Source organism: Vidua chalybeata, chromosome 22 (genome assembly GCF_026979565.1).
Source record: "Vidua chalybeata isolate OUT-0048 chromosome 22, bVidCha1 merged haplotype, whole genome shotgun sequence".
Taxonomy (NCBI): domain Eukaryota; kingdom Metazoa; phylum Chordata; class Aves; order Passeriformes; family Viduidae; genus Vidua; species Vidua chalybeata.
In genome coordinates this window covers 5,360,075-5,381,020 of record NC_071551.1, presented here as the reverse complement: position 1 = coordinate 5,381,020, position 20,946 = coordinate 5,360,075, and the positions used below count along the sequence as shown (strand labels likewise).

The window sequence follows — 20,946 nt, the reverse complement described above, 5'->3', positions numbered from 1 at the left end:
AGGGCTGGTCCTTAACTCAGACTGCAACAGCCCTGGCTCAGTCACAGCCTGAGCAACATTTGTAGGGTGAGAAGGTGGATCAGCCCTTCCATCAACTGAGCTGCACAGAGCAGGACAGCTTTAGGTAAGTCCAGAAGCTGGAAATGCAACATCAGAAAATGCAACATCAGGTTCACTTAGCAGTTAAAAACTATTTGGTACGTGCTATGTCACTGCTGGCAGAGTAGGCAGAGATGTATAAAAAAGGTTTCATTGACATTTAAATATATTTCTATATGAATGTCTCACAGAACAAAAAAATAAAGTCTTTTCATCACAAATACTGCAGCATTAAAATAAACACTTACCAAAATAAACAATGAGTGATATACATATATATATTTGAGTGTGTAGACTATAGAGTGAATCATATTGTCGCTTTTTTAAGTCACAAAAGCACAATATAAATACGGAATTTCCTGTGAACTCTTGTCCCTGTTGTAATAAAAATACATTCTTTACAGTTAAACTAGTGCAAGTCCATCGGCCGTGCCAGCTCCATCATTTACAGGGCACTTCGTACTTGAAGATGACGCTGAAGATTTTGCCCCCGAGGCGGTCGGCGAGCCACGAGTTCTTGATGACGGCCAGCTTGAGGCTCTCACACCTGAGCACGGCGTAGTAGTTGGTGTGGATGGCCCTGCCCATGCCCTCGATGACCACCAGGTCCGTCTGCCGCTCCCGCACCAGCACGGCCAGGCCCTGGTCCAGGCGGCTGCAACAGAGCGCGGTCAGAGCGGCCACACTGCGGCCACACCTCGGCCACACCTCGGCCACCACTTGGCCACCCCTCGGCCACACTGCAGCCACACTGTGGCCACCACTTGGCCACCTCTGCAGCCACTCCTTGGCTACCACTGCGACCACCCCTCGGCCACCCTGCAGCCACACTGCGGCCACACCTCAGCCACACTGCAGCCATCTCTGCAGTCACACCTTGGCTACCCCTCAGCTCCACCTACAGCCACACTGTGGACACCCCTCGGCCATCCCTTGGCCACCTCTGCAGCCACTCCTTGGCTACCACTGCAGCCACACTGTGGCCACCCCACAGCCACTCCTCGGCCACCACTGCAGTCACACCTTGGCCACCCCTCAGCTCCACCTGCAGCCACACTGTGGCCACCCCTTGGCCACCACACTGTGGCCACCACCACGGCCACACTTCAGCCACATCTCGGCTCCATCTGCAGCCACAGCTGCAGCCACACCTTAGCTCCACCTTCAGCCACACCACAGCCACACCTGCAGTGCCCCACAGAGCTGCCAGCTGGGGTTCTGCATGGAGTTACACGTGCCCACAAACGGTGGCACCTGAAAGCCAAGGGGATCAATTGAAATGTTGTTTAAATGCACCCAGCTTGGGATTTTGACACAGGTAAGTTCTGTCTCCAATAGAGGAACTGATCAGAAGGAAATAGGTTAAACAAGGTGAAATGATGCTTCTGTCCCAGGTGGTTTTGGCCACCTGCAGTATCTGACATCAGCTACAACCACAGCTCCTCACCCAGCTGTGTCCTGAACACAGACACCTCACCAAGGGCCAAAAGCTGTCAGGCCTGAGCAGTGTCACAGCTCTGTAAATCCACACTAAGCACCTCCTAATGGGTGTGCAGAAGTGATTCCCAGTGGGAAGGATGGCTGGGATGCTCCACAGCCAAAGCTCTGACCATCCTGCAGCTGAGGGACACAAACCACACAGTGGCACTTTGCCCACGTACCTCAGATCCAGGCACGGAGAACTGGAACCCGTCTGAACCAACAGCAGCTTCTCATCCCTCAGTGCAGAGCTGTTTAAAAAGACAAAAATATTAAACAGCTGCTTCAGCAGGGCCTTGCACATCTGGGAATAAGCCAGAGAAGCAGAAATAGCAAACCCTCTTTTACAAAGGCTTCCTTTGCTGCAGGGACTTCACCAGGAAACACAATGTTTCCTTGAGCATCCTCTCCTGGGGACATTCTGTGTATGACACACATGGATTTGCCTCTATTAACATAGAAAATTCCTGGTAGAGCAGCTGCAGTGCTTGTCAGGGAAGACACAACAAGAAATATAACTATGGGCGTGCCAGAAAGACCCAATTACTAAATTTTTCACATTAATGAAAGCAAATGCTCTGCCTTGGGCTGAGGCTGCAGTTACAGATGAACAGTGAAATGCAAAGCCAGGCTGTGCCCAGGATCTGCTGTCCCCAGGGGGGTGTGACAGAGGTGGTGCTTACTGGATCACGGGGTCCATGGCCGCGATGCGCTCGGTCACGATCAGGGACTCGCTGTAGGTGACGTCGTTGAGGGCAGGGCCAGAGTTACAGGCTAAAATCACCTGGGGGGAAGGTGCCAGGAAAGGTCACACAGTCAGGCTCTGGCATTCCAGGTGCTTGGATTATTCCCAGTCTGGCAGAGAAGTGTCCTGCTGGTGGGCAGTGACACCTTCCAGCAGTTACCAAAACTCCATAGGAATTGGCAAGGAAAAGCACTCACCTCTGTCCCTCTAGAAAGGAGCTCTCGGACAAAAGGAAAGACTCCTAAAATTATGTCTATCCCACTGTTATCTGCGAAAATTAAGGCACATTTATGAGGGGGACCCTCCTGCAAGAGAAAACCAATGCATTCAGGATGGAGCACCACTCACCTCAGGGCAGATTGTTATTCACAGCTACTCCTCCAAACCCCCACATTTTATTCCCTCAAACATTTGAGCATTGGGGTCTGGATTGCAGCAAAATCCCAGCACACACCAGTGACACAGAGGAGGAATGGGGCTCCCTGATGGTGTCTTTGCACAGGGGTTTAAAACAGTTCCTGTTTTAAAACACCCCTCAAGTTCCTGTGCTGTGTTTGAGACAGGGCTCTCAAACTCCAGCAATAAAACCTCCACCTGCCAACTCGAGCCAGGCCTAACTCCAGAGTCAGGCTGTGATCCTGAACGCGCTGGGTGCCAGCTGGACCTACCTTGGAGGGTGTTTTAAGCCAGCCTGGTGCTGGCTGAACAGGATTCCCTTCTGCCAGGAAAGGGCAGCATGCACTGTGGGGGCAGTGACATCCTAAAATGAAAAGATAGTGCCTATTCTCCATTAACCTCTTCATTTGTTCTCAACCTGGTGTTATGAAACTTAGTTCACTCCAGTTCATACAGCAGAAGAACTGAAAAATGCTTAATTCCTAATAAAAACTGACAGGACAGTGCTTGTTGCTCCCTAATTATCCCTGTTACACAAGATTAGCTGGTGCTTTGTTTTAGGATGGAGCATGTAATGATTTGTCATAGTCTGCTCATCCCCAGCCTTTAGGCTGCCATTTTCAACAGACAGATTTACACAAAGACACAAAAGCTTTTTAATGAATCTTAATTAAATGGTAAAAGAGATCACATGGGAAAAAAAAAAAAAAAAAAAAAAGCTTTGCTAATTGGTAAGTTCATTACTTCTAGCAAGCTCTTACATTAATGCCAGTTTTAGGTTGGCTATTCAGGAGCAGGAACTACTCAAACACTACACTGGGCCCCAAGTTTTTAAATTCAAGGGTCTGGGTGTATGGAAATAAGAGCCCTGATAAGGAGGGGAGGCTCTGGAGCAGCTGGGCTCCAGTGGGAATTCAGGGAAACAGCTTGGGAAGTTTTAAACTAATTCCTTTACTCCTTTCTTATGGTGAATTAGGGATTTGTTTTGGGCTGTCTGAACAGAGTTCTGTTCAAACCCCACAATTACCAAGGTGGTTTGATGATTAAGGTGGTTAATTAGTGGGTTTAGGGCCACCCAGGGTCGTACCTTCAGTCGCTCCAGCCACTGGCTGTAGGAATCTTCCAACCAGGGACGTTCTGTGGCACAGACAGAGCAGTGTCAGCATTTCTTATCAGCAGCCACTAACTCTTATCAGCAGTCATTCTGCACATGGTACAAGCAGGAGGTTCATGCTGCACTCACTGAAGCACTGAAGCATTTGAGCTCAGGTTTAGAATGTTCAATGTTAGGCTGACAGAGCTCCCGAGCTCTCTGTTATGGGAATGGCTCCACCAGCGTAGGCCTGAAGTGGAATTTTCACACTAAAATGTGAAAAGGCCCAAAGTGGAATTTTCACACTAAAGCTCTGGAGTGGTGTGAGCTGGGTGTGGACCCCCCAGGACACTGCTCCCTGGCAGGGACACAGCAGTGAGTGACCATCTCTGTGTTCAAGGAGAGAGTCTGCAGGTTTAATTCCTTTAAATAACCCTAACAAGCCCTAATGATTCTTTGTCATCTGGGTACCAGAACGCCCACAAACATTCCCACTCCATTCCCTCATGAACATCCAACCACCAGCAGGGATCTCCCCTTACCTTGGAGCTTTGACTTGGCTTCTTCAAACCCAAACTGTGGCTCAGACTCCAGAACACTGGGACAGGAGAGAGACAAAAGGCACACAGTTCAACACCTCCATCTCACATCAGTGGAATTCAAACATTTCTTTAGCTGGTGCCCAGCAATTTTACTGCACTGCTTATACTGGGGGTGCCTGTGGGTGCCAGGACTGGGAAATGTATTTTGTGATCATGTTAAAAACAAAAGGCTCATCAGGACATTAAATCAGAGTTCTGATGCTATAAGAAAACAGCCTCAGCAATGTACAGATGTTTGCAGGCAGTAGGCTACAGGCAAAAAGACATTTTTGGGTCTGCAAACCACCATGGAATGTAATGACTTAAACCAGCTGCAGGCTGTAACAGTGCTCTACAAAGGCTGATGGGGAGATTGAGGAACTTCATTTTTTAGGAAAAACCCCACAACTGGAGATTCTGTAGCTTAAAGGGTGCTGTTAAAGGATGTAACACCTACTCTGAGACTGCCTTTGCTCCCCAGTCAAAGACATTCCCTGCCAGAAGTCCTTTCACCAGTGCAAACTGCCTCTCCTCCCAGTCCAGGGAATCCAGGGACTCGATCACACTCTGGAAACACTTTAAGGCTATTCCATTTTCTTTCTGCTTTACCTGTAAAACAGACAGGAAACACTGGATTTACAGACCAACATTTCTTGCCCAGCTTTGGCTGTCTCAGTCCCAAGGCCACTTTTAAACATCTCCACTGTGTTCATGGCCTCTCATGGACCAACCAATTATTGGTCAGTGTGCTTAGGACCAAGGAAAAACTTTCCTGGATTCTCACAAAATGTGTCATGAGGGCCAGGATATGATCTATAGCCCAAGAATTACTTTTCTTAGCAAGTCAGAGATGCAATAGATCTTAAGCAGATTGGGAAATGGCTCTTGGGCAAGGTGGGAAATGGGAGAGTGGATATACAAAAACCTTGTAGCAGTAACATGATGGATCAAACCCTGGAAACCACCACCAGCAGTCCAACAAATTCTGAAGGGTGTTTTTTTTTTCTTTTTTTTTTTGCTTTGCATCATGCCAAATTCTCAGCATCTCTCAGGTTTTTTTTTTCCCTCTTCTCTGTCTCCAGTGATATCAGTGTTACAGGGTGATTTCTCTTAAATTTAAAATTATTCTGGGTACCAATATCTTGTCTTGGCAGTAAACTTGTCTGAATTACAAGAAGCAAACATAAGCAAAAGCCACCTCATGTGTGTTTTAGTCCTTTCTCAGAGTGAAGGTACCACATGACAGTGCAGCCAGGGAGAACTTTCTCTGTATTTTGCAGAAATATGTCAACAGTCAGGAAAAGAGTCTTGGATCAGCCACTAGCACTGTTGTTATTTATATGTCACACAAAGAAGTGGTAAGGAATGGACATACAGAAAACTGATTTTTGAGAAATAATGACTCAAATCTCCTCTCCACAAACATTTCATGTCACAGAACAAAGCACAGAGAGAAAACAGCTGCAATGGCAGTGGCAATGAATGTTTTTAAGAGCAGGAGGTTGTCCATTGTGTCCACTCCAACCCAGTGCTGAGAATCTCACAAGTGACAAAAGCAGCCACAGAGGAGTGAATTAGAGCAGTGACAGCCTGGTGACAGTGTCTGGTGACAGCCACCACACACAGCTCAGGAGCAGGGCTGGCACCAAGATGGCTTCTCAGGGCTGTCAGGCAACTGAAGCTGGTGATATTTTTGGTTATCATAATCCTCACCAGGAGCCTGTTCAGGTGAAGGGGTTTATGTCCCATTCCCCAGTGCTGCTCCTCCTCCCCCAGCTGCTCACAACCAGTGCAGGAACTGGTTCCTGATCTCTCCCCTCTGAGCCATCCACCACTTCAACAGTTTCAGAGTACTGGAAAAGTGTCTTGAACTCACCTTGGAATAGGGATCTGGAAAACTGAACTCGTTCAAACAGTGTTCCCTTGTGTCCAAGAGACTTCTGACTGTTAAGGTACCATATGCACTTTAAAAAGGGAGAAGGGGGAAAAAACAAATCCATTACTTCAAACAGAAAAAAGTTCTTTTTCCCTCTGTTTCCTCTGTAAGTCACAGCCCCTCACATAAGCACTGAAGCTGAAAGTCACAGGTGCTAAACGCTGGCTCTAAATAAGATTATTGAATCTACAATAAGAATCTACAATTAAGATTATTTGTTGTAGTTTCAATGATCTTACATCTACAATAAGATGTATTATTTAAATACAGGGAAGGAGAATATTCAGAATTAACTTGCTGCTATTTTTAATAACTATGTACAGATTTTTAATAACAAGTTTTCTGCCAAGATAGAATTTCTCTGCTCAACTCCAAGACATGAAATCCAAAATCTCTGTGCAGAGGATCTGATGTTTGGCACAAAAACTTGCCTGAGTCTTCAGCCTACTTGGCTTTGTTTGCTCTGCTTCACAACCTGGTTGGCTTTTTGTGGGCTTTCACTGCTCAACAGAAGCAGCAAGGGAAAATAAAACCACTTACAAGGGCTGCTGCCTGAGTGTCTGGAGCTTATTCCAGTATTTCTGCCGGAATTTCTCAGCTCTCTCCTGTGCATCCACAGAGTCTGGCTGGCTGGCTGCAGCTCGCTTTGCCACCTGGCAGAGAAAAGAGGCAACACTGCAATTACCAAATTAACTCTTCCTCCTAGAAACTGATGTGAAGTTCAGTCTGAGCAATAACCCCTCCATCTGCCTCCCTGTTCTGTGCCTGCAGCCTGGCTGCTCCCTCCCACACAGCACCTCCCAGCCTCCCTTCATTCCAAACAGTAAACAACAACTTTAATGTCTCTTTTCATCCCAAAAGAGTTAAAGTTTGTTTTCCAGACTGTACTGTCAGAAATGAGTTCTAACTACTTAGAGGAGGGGAAAAAATAACAATGCACATACACTAAAGGAGAAACAGGCAGAAATTTAATGGTGCACGTTAACCCCTTGTGTTCTCTTTTTGTTTTACTCCAGTGAACTGCCTGAATCAGCTTCAGTGCAGAAAAAAATAATTTGTGTCTAGTCCAACTGTGCTCTTCCCATGGAAAAGTGTCTGTGAGGCAGCAGGACTGCTCCCAGAGGAGGAACAACCCAAGGATCTCTGGCCTTTGGTTGTGTAACTGTCCTGCTTGCAGCTCTGTACAGAGAGGTCCAAGTGCCATTAAAGAGAGAAAATGCTTTGAAAACACCTTTCAGGAGCTTAAAAAAAAAAAAGCACCACAAAAGAACATTTCTGCCTTTGAAGGGACCAAGCCCTTCCTTAAGAGACTGGGACAATGCCAGGTTATAGGGAAAGAGGGGCTGCACTTCCAGAGGGGTGACACAGCAGGAATATTTTACAGGACAAACATGCTGCTCCACAGAAGATTTGTTTCCTAAATACCTGTGTCACTCACACAGGACTGTTCTGTGACACTTACCCCATCCAGTGCCTCCTCAAAGCAGGTGAGCCAATATTTTCTGGCCATGGCATCATCTGTGAGGTCAACAGTGTCTGGGATATAGGTGGAGGGGTCTTTCAGCAGTGGCAGGTTAACAAGTGGTCTCTCCAATCTGTCCATTTCCAGCATGTCAAACTAGGGGAGAAAGGAAAGAGACGGATTAGAACTCACTCAGAAATTAATTCACAATTCATTAAATTAGCACAAGGGCTGCAGAAGTCCAGCCACTGTTAAGACTGACAGATTTGCAGACAATTATAGGTCATCATAAATAATCCAGTCCCCTCTGTGGATTATTTTATCCATGCCCATCCTACAGACAGAAATTATCCAGTGTGAAAATAATCCACTGTGGAATCAGAACTGCTGGACTGTCAGTGACTTTAAGAGATGACTGGGCTTATGCTCTTCTGTCCAATCTTGTATTTTTCTTCTCATAGGAAGCAAATTAACACTGCTTCAAGATGGTTGAACATGAAATTCCAAATTCTAAGATATTTCAGCTGCAGCAAAATCCAGCTGCTCCACAGAAAGGGTGAGAGACAAACATTCCCCCCACTTTGGTGAAGGAGAGCAAGACAAAGTAGCAGCCAGTCTGTTTTATGAAACATTCCATCCAACACCACACAGGACACGAGACAACACCACACCAGACACCAGACTGGTCACTTCTCTGGGAAGCAAGAGCCTCAGAGGCAAGAAGCAACCAGCTGGAGAATAATCACCTATGTCCAGGTCACCACTGCTAAGAGAACACACACAGGTCTAGGAAAGACAGCACATACTGTACCACTCCGTGTTCTCTGCATGGGGGAAACATCAGGGGATGTGCTCATAAGCCCAGAACTCCCAGCATAATTCTCTCCCCAGCTGTACTGGTTTGGATCTAGAAAAGAGAAAGACACAGACACACATAATCTGAAAATAAAACTGAGAATACTCCTGTGAGTGAGTTTAGAGCCAGCATCCCTCTGAGCAGCTGCTGCACTACACAAGCCAGCTCCCCTTGTCTTTAAAAGCAAACAGAATTTTTCCCTCTAACCCCCAAAAGAGATATTTCAACCACTCAATGAATTACCTGCTCCAAAGAGCTTCAACCTGAGACAAGAGACAATTTAAGCTCTAAAATCATTATTTTTAACCCCATTTCCTTGTCATTAATCAGCATGCCTCCAAAGCACTATCATTGAGCATTTCTTATTTCTAAATCTAGATCCATTATTAACAAAATAATATTACAGAACTCTCAAAGCACAATGTAAGCTTCAGAGAAACACTAAAGTTATTTCTATATTTGCTTTATTTGGGAAAAGTTTAACGAGCTCAGATGTACAGTACATGCTGCAGAAGCAATGTCTTTAATTCCTCAGTAGCTGGTTCCTTGCCCATCTCTATCAAATGGGCAGGAAAAGAATTCCACACCCATATTTTGGAGGTGTATTTGATACTTACTGAGCTAAGTACCATTAGCAGCCTGTGGTTGTGCCAGTGTAACCAATGCACTGCCTGGCTTGCCAGTACACACCAGCAGAGGAAAAGGAAAACTAAAGAGGCAGAATTCCACCAAAGCACCCTGGATCCAAGGGATCTGGACAGAAGGGTCTCCTCTGTGAGGCATTTCACTCTCAAACAAACAGTTTGGAGATACTGGTCTTCCTCAGTACATTAAAGGAATTCAGATGTGGCCTCTTAAAGAGGGGGAAGTTCTCCAAACCCACATTTCTCCAGCTGGATTTAGAGCTGTGACTGTTCTTTGTAGAAGTGCAGAGAAGAGAGAAGCGCAGTCCTGCTGCCTTCTCAAAGGTGAGCAGGAAATCCAGTGAGAAATTAAGATGTCCCTGCCAGAATGTATAAAACCAAAGCCCAGCATCTGTGTTTATTAGTGCCAAATGGATTGATTTAGGCAACAGCTTACATGCAGCCTCTTAAGAGAAACTTGGACAGTACACTGACATTTCAGAACACAGCATATACAGAACAGAGCAGTGCTGTACTTACTGTCTTGTTCAGCTCCTTTTAAAAATGCCCCAATGGCTCCCAGGTAGCCTTCATGTCTCAGGAACAATGCCTGAACCTCTCCCTGCCACAATATGAAACATTGCAATTGGATGGTCCCTGAGGGCTAACAGGCACTTCTTTGTCACTAGTTTCACACTTTAATTTAATAGAAACAACTAGAAGATGGTCATAGTCATTTGTGCTACATTCTCACACATTCAGCAACCTTAATGGTGCTTCTGGAACAGCTCAGGGAGGAGCTGCTCACACACATCATTCCCCAGTTATCACACAGCTGGAAAACACCCATGCACCAGTGGTGTGTGCTCTATGGCCTCGCCTGGAAAACACCACTGCATCATTCCATGAATATTCAACTCCTCTTGCTTCAACAGGCTGGAAATGCAAGGTCATGTGATTGCCAAGGTGAGTGTGTGCCACTGCAGCCAACACCTTTGGGACACTGCTCATTGTCTCTATTTTATTGCACTGCTCTTCAACTCCACACAGACACTGGGCATTACCCACAGGCAAGCATTCCCCCATCCAAAGAATTCAATTATTAATGCAAAATACAGGAATGCTGGGAGGAGAGCCCTCCATCCTCACAGCAGGGCCCCTCAGCTTTCCCAGGCTGGGTGAGACACAGCCTTTTCCAAGGAATTCAGCAGTGACTGTGGGAACAGCTCACCCTGAGGGGAGCTACAGGGAAACAGCAGCTCCAGCTCACAGGGAGATTTGGATTTGAATCCCTGGCAAAGTGTCTCTTGCAACAACCTAAAGCTGCAGTTTTGCAATAGCTTTCTTGGAACTCAGCAAGTTTTACAGAAAGGGACAACAATGGTGAAATAAAGAGGGGAAAAAGCAGCACACAGGAGTCTCTTGCATGAAGTACTGACATGAGAAAAAAATGGTGTAATCTATTCTATAAAATTCCCAAAGTGCAGGACTAATCCACCTGAAACAACCATTAACAAGCTTGTGGATTGGACCTTTTTCTAGTCAAAAGTCTTCAGTATTTTCCACAGCTTCAAAACCTGCAAAGAACTTCAGCTTGGTTGATTTGAGGTTTGATTTTCCCTTTAGTAACAAAACCCCACTGATGCCAACTGTCTCAGCAGAACAACCCCACACTGCATGGCCTGGGGGTGGAAAGATGCAAATCAGCAAGAGGAATTGAATAATGATGGTGACTATCTAAGAACACAGTGGAAACTCATTACTTGGAGCTACAAGACAGACTGTCAATCAAAAAATAATAAAAAAAAATAAGAGAGAGGGAGGTAGGGAGAGAGAAAAAAGGCCAGACACAACTCCCAGACATTTCACACTGATTTCACCCCTCCCACAACAGATCCCTGCCTTACCTACCTAAGAAGCAGCATTCTAAGCTTACTTCATGTGAAAATTCATTTATTAACAGCCTAGAAAAATACCTAAAATGTGACTTTGCTGCAGGGAGCCCTGTGTTTTCCTTACCTTGGAGAAGAAGTTGATGCTGTAGGTGATTGTGCGCATGGTGACAGGGTGGCCCCGGATAAAAAAACCCCCAAAATAGATTTTATCCAGGTTGTGCAGTTTGGCATAGAGGCAGGCCAGCTGGCCAATGTCATTGCTGATCATGTGGAGCAAACTTTTGGCCATATCTTCTTTGGAAAACTCTGGAAGGCAAGGAAGAAGAAAGCAGATTGCACACAAATTGAGGAAGCTCCAGGGGACTGTGCTTTTCTAACTGAGCCTGCAGTTGTGGAAGGAAAAATCCAGGGTTGGAGCAGCTTTCCTTATGTGTGGAGAAGAAAAGTGTTACCCCCTAGAAAAACCTCACATATATAATGTACTTCTAACAAGGAGGAGTGTGATTTGATTAAAGCTATCAGGAAAAAAAAAAAAAAAAACAAAAAAAACCCTCACTAAGCCTATGAGAAACATTTCTTGAAAAAACAGTTCCTGGATGGCAGGAATCCATTTCTTCTCTCTAGGAACCACGGTGAGGTTCATCCATCCCTCCTGGCCTGAGATGCACTGCAAGTATTTCATTAAGATACTGTAAACAAACTGCAAATTGTAGTAAATTACTGCCAAAGGGCCCTTCTGGAGCCCAGAAAGCCACATCTATTTCCCACAGGAATGAATTAACCCCAGGCTAACCAGATAGCTATTTTTAAATCTTCCCTTGGCTTAGGCAATCCCAAACTGAAAATTTCAATGTCTGCTTACAAAGCAGTACTGCATAGTATTTTAAATCAATATTGTGCAGGCAAAACACAAGATCATGAAAGAAGCTGTTGATTATTTTCAGCTCTACTTGTTAGATCAGTATGAAGTTGATTCCCAAGAGCCAGAGGAGATGTTTGGGTAGATCTTTTTTATCCCAGTACCTTTGTCTGCTGTGGTGGACTTGCCAAAGCTGCTGGCAATGAGATTCCCACTGAGCCCCAGGGTCTGGTAGGCACCTCCATACACGTCCTTCACCAGCATGTCCACGTTGGTGTGCTGGCCCTTAGAGGCCAGCTGCAGCAATTCATCAAATTTCTGATGGTGAGAGGCACAGTTACTACAGCTGACCTGAGTCAGAGGTCTGCAGCATCTTTACTGACCAAAACCAGTCTTAGAATTAACCCTGCCAGCCAAAGACAGGCTATTTCTAATTACAAGGATGTATCCAGAGTGATCAGACAAGACAGATCTTACGTGGAGCTTCTTTAAAGATGAACACCACAATCAACCTCTTTCTTATCTGCAGATGTTTAGTTGAATTTCCCCTGAAAACTAGGGTGGATTAGCACATATAAAACAGTCAGAGGCCTCATGGCATCCCTTATCTTGGAAGTCAGAAACACAGGAACTAAAAGCAAACAGAATTTTATCTTCCTGGAGCACAATAAAATAGAAGTTTGAGAAAAAAAGTCTCAGTGTGCCTTTACTGTCCCCAAAATTAAACTTGTAGGCGAGCTCCATTATCCCAAAAATTAATTTATAACCCTTTAACTTGAATTTCTTCTACAAAACCAAGAGAAAATTAAGAGCAGCCACTGTCATGTTCTAAGATTTCTTCTCTAGGAGCATCAAACAAAAAGCAGAGCCCAGGCTGTGTCCCCACTTTGACATTTTCTTATCTAGTGCATATGTAACTCTAGCTTTTCTTACACTGCTGACATTTAGGACACTCATTTAAGCCACGTGGCTTTTTGGGAAGCCCAGCATGATATCAGAGCAGGACTAAGTCAGGCCTTGTTCATCAGCCCAGGATTTAAACTCATGTTGGCAACCAAGGAACCAACCATGAGGCAAAATTTCTCCTCTCAGCTCCCAGACATTTTGCAGCGATTGTGTGCTCCCTGCTTTCTTCTGCAGACAGTATTGCAGGAACTGGGCTGGCATTTTAAGCTGAAAAGAGAATTAAAAGTTACCAGGCCACTTTGAGGAGGTTCTTGTCCTTGAGCCCCGAGCAGGATTGCTTTTGGTCACAATAAGCATCTACTAATTCTTGTCCCTATATTCCACCAGTATCTTTTTCCATGTAAAGCTTCCTTTTATGCATCAGAAGTGTCAAAAATACGAACACAAGTCCAGGATTCAGCCTTCTCACCTAACATTCCAACATTTCAGGCTTCCTGCCAGCATTTAATTTAATCCCATCCCCCTTAAAAGAGACACTTGGGTACCTTTGTTTTGGTGAGCAGAGCTCCAAGACCCCAGAAGGTTCCACCTCCAATTGAGCTGCCCCCAATCCATTCAAATTTGTCTTCTGTTTCTACCTGTGAATCAAACAAGGCAGATTTATTTAGAAAGTCCTTTCTTAATGTTGAACACAGATTTAAATGTCAGAGTGTGCAGGGTCTTGGAAGAGTGGAATCAGTGGAGATGGAATCCTTCCACTGTGGAAGTGGCAGGTGAGAAGGGCACCTTGCACGTACACCACAAGCAGTTTTGGAAATCTTTGTATTTAATTCTTGGCAAATAATGCTAAATGTAGACATTAAACTTTGTCTCTTCAACAGTGTGACAAAACAAACAAAAATCACTTTGATCTGCTAGCCTTTGTCCTCATCAGGTAATCACTTCTCTAAACATCAAATTGAATGTAATTTTAAACAAATAGGGAATAGAAAAGCATTTATAACTTTATTTATAATAGAAATAAACTTCAAAAAAGGCACAATTTTCTTTTTAGACCTTGCACTACCCAAGAACAAGTACAAATCTGAACCAGTGAGAGGTTTCAGATCACCTTTATCAATCTCCAACAAAGCATTTTGGCCACCACTCACCTTCACTATGGAGACCCCTGAGCCAATGTTCACCAGCAAATAAGGGAAAATGTTGGGGTGGTTCGTCTGGAACCGGAATTCCGTGTCTGAATCCTTCTGGTAAGCAAACACCTCGTGGGGGATGTTCCTCAGCACAAAGTTGCAGCCCTTAATTAGGCAGGTCATTACATCTTCCTTATCAACTCTGAGGGGGAGGAAGAAGCCTTAAATAAACGTCCCAGCCCTCCTGATAAGGCAGTTTGCGTTTGGAGCAGGAGTTTGCATGCATTTTGCAGACAGGAATTTTCACACCACGTGGCACAAGCCCAGCTCCCAGGAAACATGAGACCTCCAGCTGCACATGGTCTGGTGCTCCCCTCCCATGCCAGTTACACAGTAACTTTAATCATGTTGTCATCAAAAATAATCCTGTTTGCTTGTTTACACTGCTCTTTTCCTGCCCTGCTCCTTTCACGGTCTGTGCACCCCTGCCATAAAGTAGGTCAGGAAGCTTAGCTGGAAATTAACCTCAGCAAACAATTTCCCAACATGGAATAATTGTCTGTTGCTCTTCCCCTGCCTCCTAATAAAGCACAAAAGGCCCCCTCGACATTTCAGCACTTGTTTATGACAGATTCAAGGGCCTGGGAGGAGCCTACAGCTGGGATTAGCAAACACAGAAAAAGAGACTTCTCACAAGAGTAGCAGGATTCACAACAGGATATCCCCAGTGTGGAGTCTGGGAATGTGACTCAAACCTGACCTATCAATCATCTTCTCTAAATTAACACACACTGACTTCTGTGAACTTCTGTGTCTCTGTACTGTTATTGAGTTATGGAAATTCTCACAGGAAATATTCTGAGGCTCGTTGGAAACACATAAAACAAGGCACAAACTCATCTCAAATACTCTAAAATTATTTGTGTGCTCCACCGTGGAGAAGTTGCTCTGGTTTGGAGCTGGGGAAAAGTTGAGTATGTCAGAACTAAATAAACACCACATGAGATAGGAGGGGAAAGTGCCTCCTTATCTTGATCAGTTGATCATTAGTAACAGCCAATAAGGTACTAAATGGGGCTGGTGTGAAATAAAGAGATAACAGAGCCCAGCTTATCAGGAGAAGTAAGTAATTTGCAAAGACAGTGTAAAAGATGAGTACAGGGCCTCAGGGCTTGAGGAATCTACTACACAGATGACAGCATGAGAGATGCCTTGAAGCTCTCCCCAGTGATGTTTAATATTGGGGTAAATTAATGTTTTTCTACACTTACAGCATAGAAAGTGTGAATTTATAGACACCACCATCTGTGGCTTTGATTGCTTTTGTCTCTGTATTGATAAGATGGCCTTTGATGACATCTAGGCAGGTTTCAGTGTAAGCTTTTTAGTATTTGGTGTTTGATAATGGTGCTTGAAACAGTAAATTTATGAGCTGTAAATTCATGGGGCTGCCCTTTGTTCTCCTGCAAGCCTTTGCATGAAGTTTAGGTAGGAGCTGTACAACAAATGACTGTCACATGAATTACCTCTGAGCATGCCCAGGAAAATGACAAAAGCTTTTGGAGTAGGTGTAAGTTAATTCTTTACAGAAGAAAAAGCAGTTCCACTTACTTCAACCCCAGTTTCTTCTCAATAAGGTCTTTGAATTTATAGGCACCACCACCTGTGGCTTTGATGACTTTTGTCTCTGTATTGACAAGATGGTCTTTGATGAAATCCAGGCAGGTTTCAATGTAAGTGTTTTCAAATTTAATGAAGTGAAGTCGAGCTGTAATCTCCTCCTGAACAGATATTTCATACAGAGGTTCATTGTCTATGTCCTTTAAAAAGAGAAAAGGATTTCTTAGAGAACATTCTTGCAGAAACAAGGCTAAATACTGAACTACTGAGCATCAACACTTGTGCTTTTCTTGCTCTTGAAACTGTGTTAATGTCATTAAACGTAACACCTCAAGCTGTGTCAGAGAAGAACACAGTTTCACAGGTCTTAATTCTCCTTAAGCTGAGATAATCAATTCTCCCATGCAGATGACTTGCAGGAAATCCCCTGCATGAGGAAACTTATGTCTGCACAGGAGGAGGGTTTTTTTACAAAAGTACCACACTTACTGTCTGGAAAAATAAATATTTCAAACAGTACCTGGAAATACAAACCCTTCCCAAAAAGTTTTATATAGAACAAGTTATTAGATGGGTTTGAGTATCATTTCTGTTCTACCCAGTCCAGAGCCTCACCCCTGTGAGTCAATCACATGCAGCTGATCCCTGATGGAATTCTCACCTTTCCAGAATGATCAAAGGATCTCACTCTTGCCACTTTGTGCTGTACAGTTGAGTAATAAGCCAACTTGGTTAATGAACCACCTGTTCATAAAGAGATGACAAGTTATGATTAATGCCTCACCTTGGAGCAAACAACAGAACTTATGTTTCTGTCAGCTCTTGCTTCTCCAGGTTTCCTCAGTTAAAGCCAGAGAAAATTAATGGAAATGCAGAAAGAACCTTTGTTGAGGAAATGCTTGGCCTGGTTAACCCCCAGAGCATCACAGGAGGGAAAAGCTCCAGAAATTCAGTTTGTGCCTGACTGCTGTGGGATGAGGAGTGGAAATTCTTAATCAGCCAGGCCAGTGCATGTACTGCTGTTATTCACCTTATTTGGAAACTTTATGAAACCCCCCAAATCTGTACCAGGATTTTCTCAGCTGGTTTGCCACCACTGAGCAATGCCCCCCATGTGCACAGAGTGTTTCAGCAGCAACACCTACATAATATTCTCACCCTGCTTTTAGGGACAAGTCTGCAAACTCGTGGCTGGTTAGAAAATGACCCTCTGTACTGAGTAATTATTTTGCAAGACTGGTCTTGGCTTTGGGGTAAAGAATGCTCACAGTGGTGTTTCTGAAGCACACAGCAGTTGGAGATGTTAGCAATGTGCAAGTCTGAGCAGAGCAGCCTCATCACCCCCCTTCAGGCCTCCAGTCTGCTCATGGCAATAAAACTTTCAGCTCTCCCTTTGAAACAGAATTCAAACCCTTGCCCTGTCTTTGCATCTGACCTGCAAAAGTGGATTTCTGGGGTTACACTGAATAACTTCAATGTTTTCCACCACAGTGCTCCAGGTCTAAGGGTAACTGTGATCCACTACTGGGTTAACATTAAAGTCCTGAAAGTAAATAAAAACCTGGCAATGTTAGATCCTAAATAATGGCTAAATTCAATGGCACTGCACTTTGCTGCCTAATAAAAACCAAGAAATGAAGCAGCAGAGGTGAAAGATACTGTCAGCTCTTCCACAGTGATCAAATATTTTTGTTAGGAAAATATTTGCAACCTGTAGGAGAAAAACAGGCAGTTTACTCCAGGAAAATTTAAGTAAAGTCAATGTACAGCGACCATGGACAGACACAGTAACAAAAGCAATAAAGCTTCCCTGACCTTGGATCTGATTTCAGTGTCCCAGCCAGGGCTTTGAAGTTTCTGGTAAACAAAACCCACGGTCTGCTCTGCTAAAAGGTGAGGGCTTGCACAGCTTTTTATGGGAAAGTCTCCCTCCACACCTCCAAACTGAGGCTCAGTGTTGGAATGTCATGTTCTTTACACCGACAATGGCACAGGTGCTGCAGGAATTCACCACCAGACCCACGGGATGCAGAGCCATGCTTTGTGCATTATCCCCTTCCTCTCCCAGTTTTTAAAGACTTAAATCCATTCAGAACACCAGCTGAGACATGTAACTAGGTTTTATAACTAATCCCACGACTCTAATTCCGAGCTGACCCACACAAAGGGCCAGTTCCAGCTGTTATTTTCACAGGCTTGGAACCCGCAGCTCCTGAGGGGCTGAAGTGACACAATAATTTTCTATAATGGTGCAGGGTTTCTTCCCGCTGTCCCTGAGTCTCCAGCACACACAGCAGTGTTCTCCTGAACACTTGCTTTTCTTTTCCCTGGCTTTTCTCCTAAAAAGTTCCCCTGATCTCGAGACGGTGAAAGGGAAGGAAAACGCGTGAATTGGCACTTGTGGCTTAGCGGGTGTCCACAGGACGGCTGCTGATCCCGGCACGGGAGGAACTGGGAACAGGCTCAGCCTGTCCCCGCACAGTTCCCGGCTGTGGCGCGCAGGTGTCACCCTGCCTGGTGTCACCCTGCCGTGGTGTCACCCTGCCGTGTGTCACCCTGCCTGGTGTCACCCTGCCGTGGTGTCACCCTGCCGTGTGTCACCCTGCCGTGGTGTCACCCTGCCGTGGTGTCACCCTGCCGTGTGTCACCCTGCCGTGGTGTCACCCTGCCGTGTGTCACCCTGCCGTGGTGTCACCCTGCCGTGTGTCACCCTGACCCTCGGCTCGGGAGCCGGGAAATCGCCGGTGTCGGCTGCTGGGGCGTATGCACAGGGCAGCGGGTGTTTTTGGGGGGACTGAGGCAGCAGTGACAGACCCCGACACAAGGCAAGCCCCGCAGCCGCCCTGCCCTGCCCGGGCAGAGCCACAGCCGCCGTCTCCGGCCCTTTTTGCTTCTTCCAGGCCGGTTCCGGGAGCCGGAGGAGCGCCCGCAGCATCCCGCGGGCCGCGGCCTGGGCGGGGGGCGGCCGAGGGGCTCCGCACGCGGGCCTGGCGCACTGGGGCAGGGCCCGGCGCGCTCTGAGAGGGTGCAGCCGATACCCCCCAGCACCGCTGCCCCACGGCCGGTCCGGCCGAGCTCCCCGGGCTCTCCCCCGTCCCCCCTTGGCCGCCAAGGGCAGCCCCGGCTGGGCCACCCCGCCCGGCTCCCCACGGCCCGTTACCCGCGCGCGGCCCGCCGGGACTTGTAGTGCCACTCCTCGTCTGCGCCGCGCCGGCACCCGGTGGCGAGACTACAACTCCCGTCGTGCCCCACGCCGCCCCCCGTATCGCGCAACCCGCTGGGAGCTGTAGTGAGCCCGCGCCCACCCGCGCTGGCCCGCGCTTTGCGGAGGACTACACTTCCCAGAGTGCCCCGCGCGCGCCCGGCCCGGCCCCCGGCGGGCCCCCTCAGCGGGGCCGGAGCCGCCGCCCGTTCCCCACCGCCGCCCCCTCCCCGCAGGCTCCCCCCGCCCGGTTACCGATGTCTATGGCGAAGCGCTTGGCGTTCTCCAGGTTTCGGAAGATCTCGTCGGGCGGGAGGGTGATGCTCTTATCCAGGCTGCCGTGACCGCTGCCGCGCCCGCCCCGCTCCGCCATTTTGAACGCCACCCGCTCCCTCCCTCACCCCGGCCTCATCGGCATGCAAATGTATGCGCATAAATCTGCATGCGAACGAGCGGAGGCGCGGGGAATCAGGCGGGGAGCGCGCGCCGGCCCCGCCCACCGGCAGGGGCGGGGCCTGAGGGACTCCGCGGTTGGGGGGGGCGGAGAGACCCGGGGGTGAACGGGGGGACATCCCGGGGAGGGGTCGGTGACACCCGGGGGAGAACGGGGGGACATCCCGGGGAGGGGTCGGTGAGATCCGGGGGTGAACGGGGGGACATCCCGGGGAGGGGTCGGTGACACCCGGGGGTGAACAGGGGGACATCCCGGGGAGGGGTCGGTGACACCCGGGGGTGAACGGGGGGACATCCCGGGGAGGGGTCGGTGACACCCGGGGGTGAACGGGGGGACATCCCGGGGAGGGGCGGAGAGACCCGGGGGTGAACGGGGGGACATCCCGGGGAGGGGTCGGTGACACCCGGGGGTGAACGGGGGGACATCCCGGGGAGGGGTCGGTGACACCCGGGGGTGAACGGGGGGACATCCCGGGGAGGGGTCGGTGACAGCCGGGGGGGAACGGGGGGACATCCCGGGGAGGGGTCGGTGAGACCGCGGAGGGGGGGATTGGAGAGAAACCCCCGGGGAGGGCAGACAGATCCCCGGGGAAAACTGGGGGGGAACGGGCGGAGAGACCCTCGGGGGAAATTGAAGGGGGACCCCATGGAGGGGGCGATGAGACCCCCGGGAGAAGCGTGGGGGGACGGGGAGAGACCCCGGGGCAGAGACCTCGGGAGGAGCGAGGGAGGGGACAAGGACGGACCCCTGGTGGGGTCGATGAGACCCTGGGGGAGGAACTTCGGGGGGATGGAGAGAGAGACCCCCGAGGAGGGCAGAGAGACCCCCGGTGAAACATGGAGGGGAATGGGCAGAGAGACCCTCGGGAAGGATTGAGGAAGAACAGGCAGGAAGACCCTCAGGGAGGGCAGAGAGACCCCCGGGGGGAGCGGGGGGATCCCCGGTAGCTCACGGGAGTCCAGGACCCCGATACACGCACACAGGCACGGAGCAGCCCCACGCATGTCCCCTGTAGCCAAACCTCTGAATTTAAACCCCCTGCATGTTTCCAAGTGTTTTGTGACCCGGACACATCCCCAGGAATGTGAATTGTGCCGTGAGGTGCCTTGGAAAACTTTATCTCTTAATCAAAAGTACTTTCTGTGTTTGGTGTCCCTGCCTGTCACAAGGGGTTGCAATTAGGTGATATTTAAGGTCCCTCCCAACCAAACCATTCCATGATTTTTTTCAGCCTTGCAGTGACCTTCCTTGGCTCTGAATTCCCAGAGAATTGGCTGCTCGGGCGTGCTGTTATTTCTGTCTCACATTGAGAGAGCTGGGCTTTGATATTCCCGAGCTATGGAAAACAGCACTGCAGAGGTCCAGATGGACGCAGAACCGGGGGAATTCGGTGCCAAATCTGAATATCTCTGCTTTCACTGGAATCTGTCTCATGTCAGTTGACCACTGGGAAACCAGCTGTAAAAACTACTTAAAAATAAAATGACTTTGGATTGATTAAGCATATTTTTATTTATTTTTTGCTGTTAAAAGTTTCTGCAACTTCTGACGCTCAAGATAACTCTCTCATACATTGGTGCAGCTTGCACAGAACACATCATAACATC

The 20,946-nt window shown here is 47.6% G+C and overlaps 1 protein-coding gene and 1 long non-coding RNA gene across 2 annotated transcripts; one reads left to right on the top strand and one right to left on the bottom strand.

Annotated features, from left to right (window-relative positions):
* Positions 1-359: 359 nt before the first annotated feature.
* Positions 360-19,258, bottom strand: PANK4 (pantothenate kinase 4 (inactive)). The gene is made up of 19 exons (XM_053962634.1): positions 19,141-19,258; positions 16,345-16,427; positions 15,675-15,883; positions 14,082-14,265; positions 13,476-13,568; positions 12,189-12,342; positions 11,290-11,471; positions 9,811-9,892; positions 8,598-8,698; positions 7,792-7,947; positions 6,870-6,982; positions 6,270-6,357; positions 4,851-5,002; positions 4,355-4,410; positions 3,807-3,856; positions 2,521-2,628; positions 2,262-2,362; positions 1,761-1,829; positions 360-754 (listed from the first exon to the last, which is right to left on the bottom strand). Exons 1-19 carry the CDS (start codon positions 19,256-19,258, stop codon positions 541-543), a joined length of 2,313 nt encoding a protein of 770 aa, XP_053818609.1. The 3' UTR covers positions 360-540.
* On the top strand, positions 19,220-20,840 carry LOC128798798 (uncharacterized). Its single transcript, XR_008434547.1, has 2 exons — positions 19,220-19,309; positions 20,571-20,840. It is a non-coding gene; the product is annotated as an uncharacterized LOC128798798 (long non-coding RNA).
* Positions 20,841-20,946: the final 106 nt, after the last annotated feature.

Excerpts from the sequence above, each read along its gene's own strand:
- PANK4 (XM_053962634.1), bottom strand. The coding sequence starts at position 19,258 with ATGGCGGAGCGGGGCGGGCGCGGCAGCGGTCACGGCAGCCTGGATAAG. Across the intron at positions 15,884-16,344 it reads CCTTTGATCATTCTGGAAAG|GACATAGACAATGAACCTCT; the intron begins GTGAGAATTCCA and ends CTCTTTTTAAAG. Across the intron at positions 6,358-6,869 it reads ACACTCAGGCAGCAGCCCTT|TGCATATGGTACCTTAACAG; the intron begins GTAAGTGGTTTT and ends CCCTTTTTAAAG.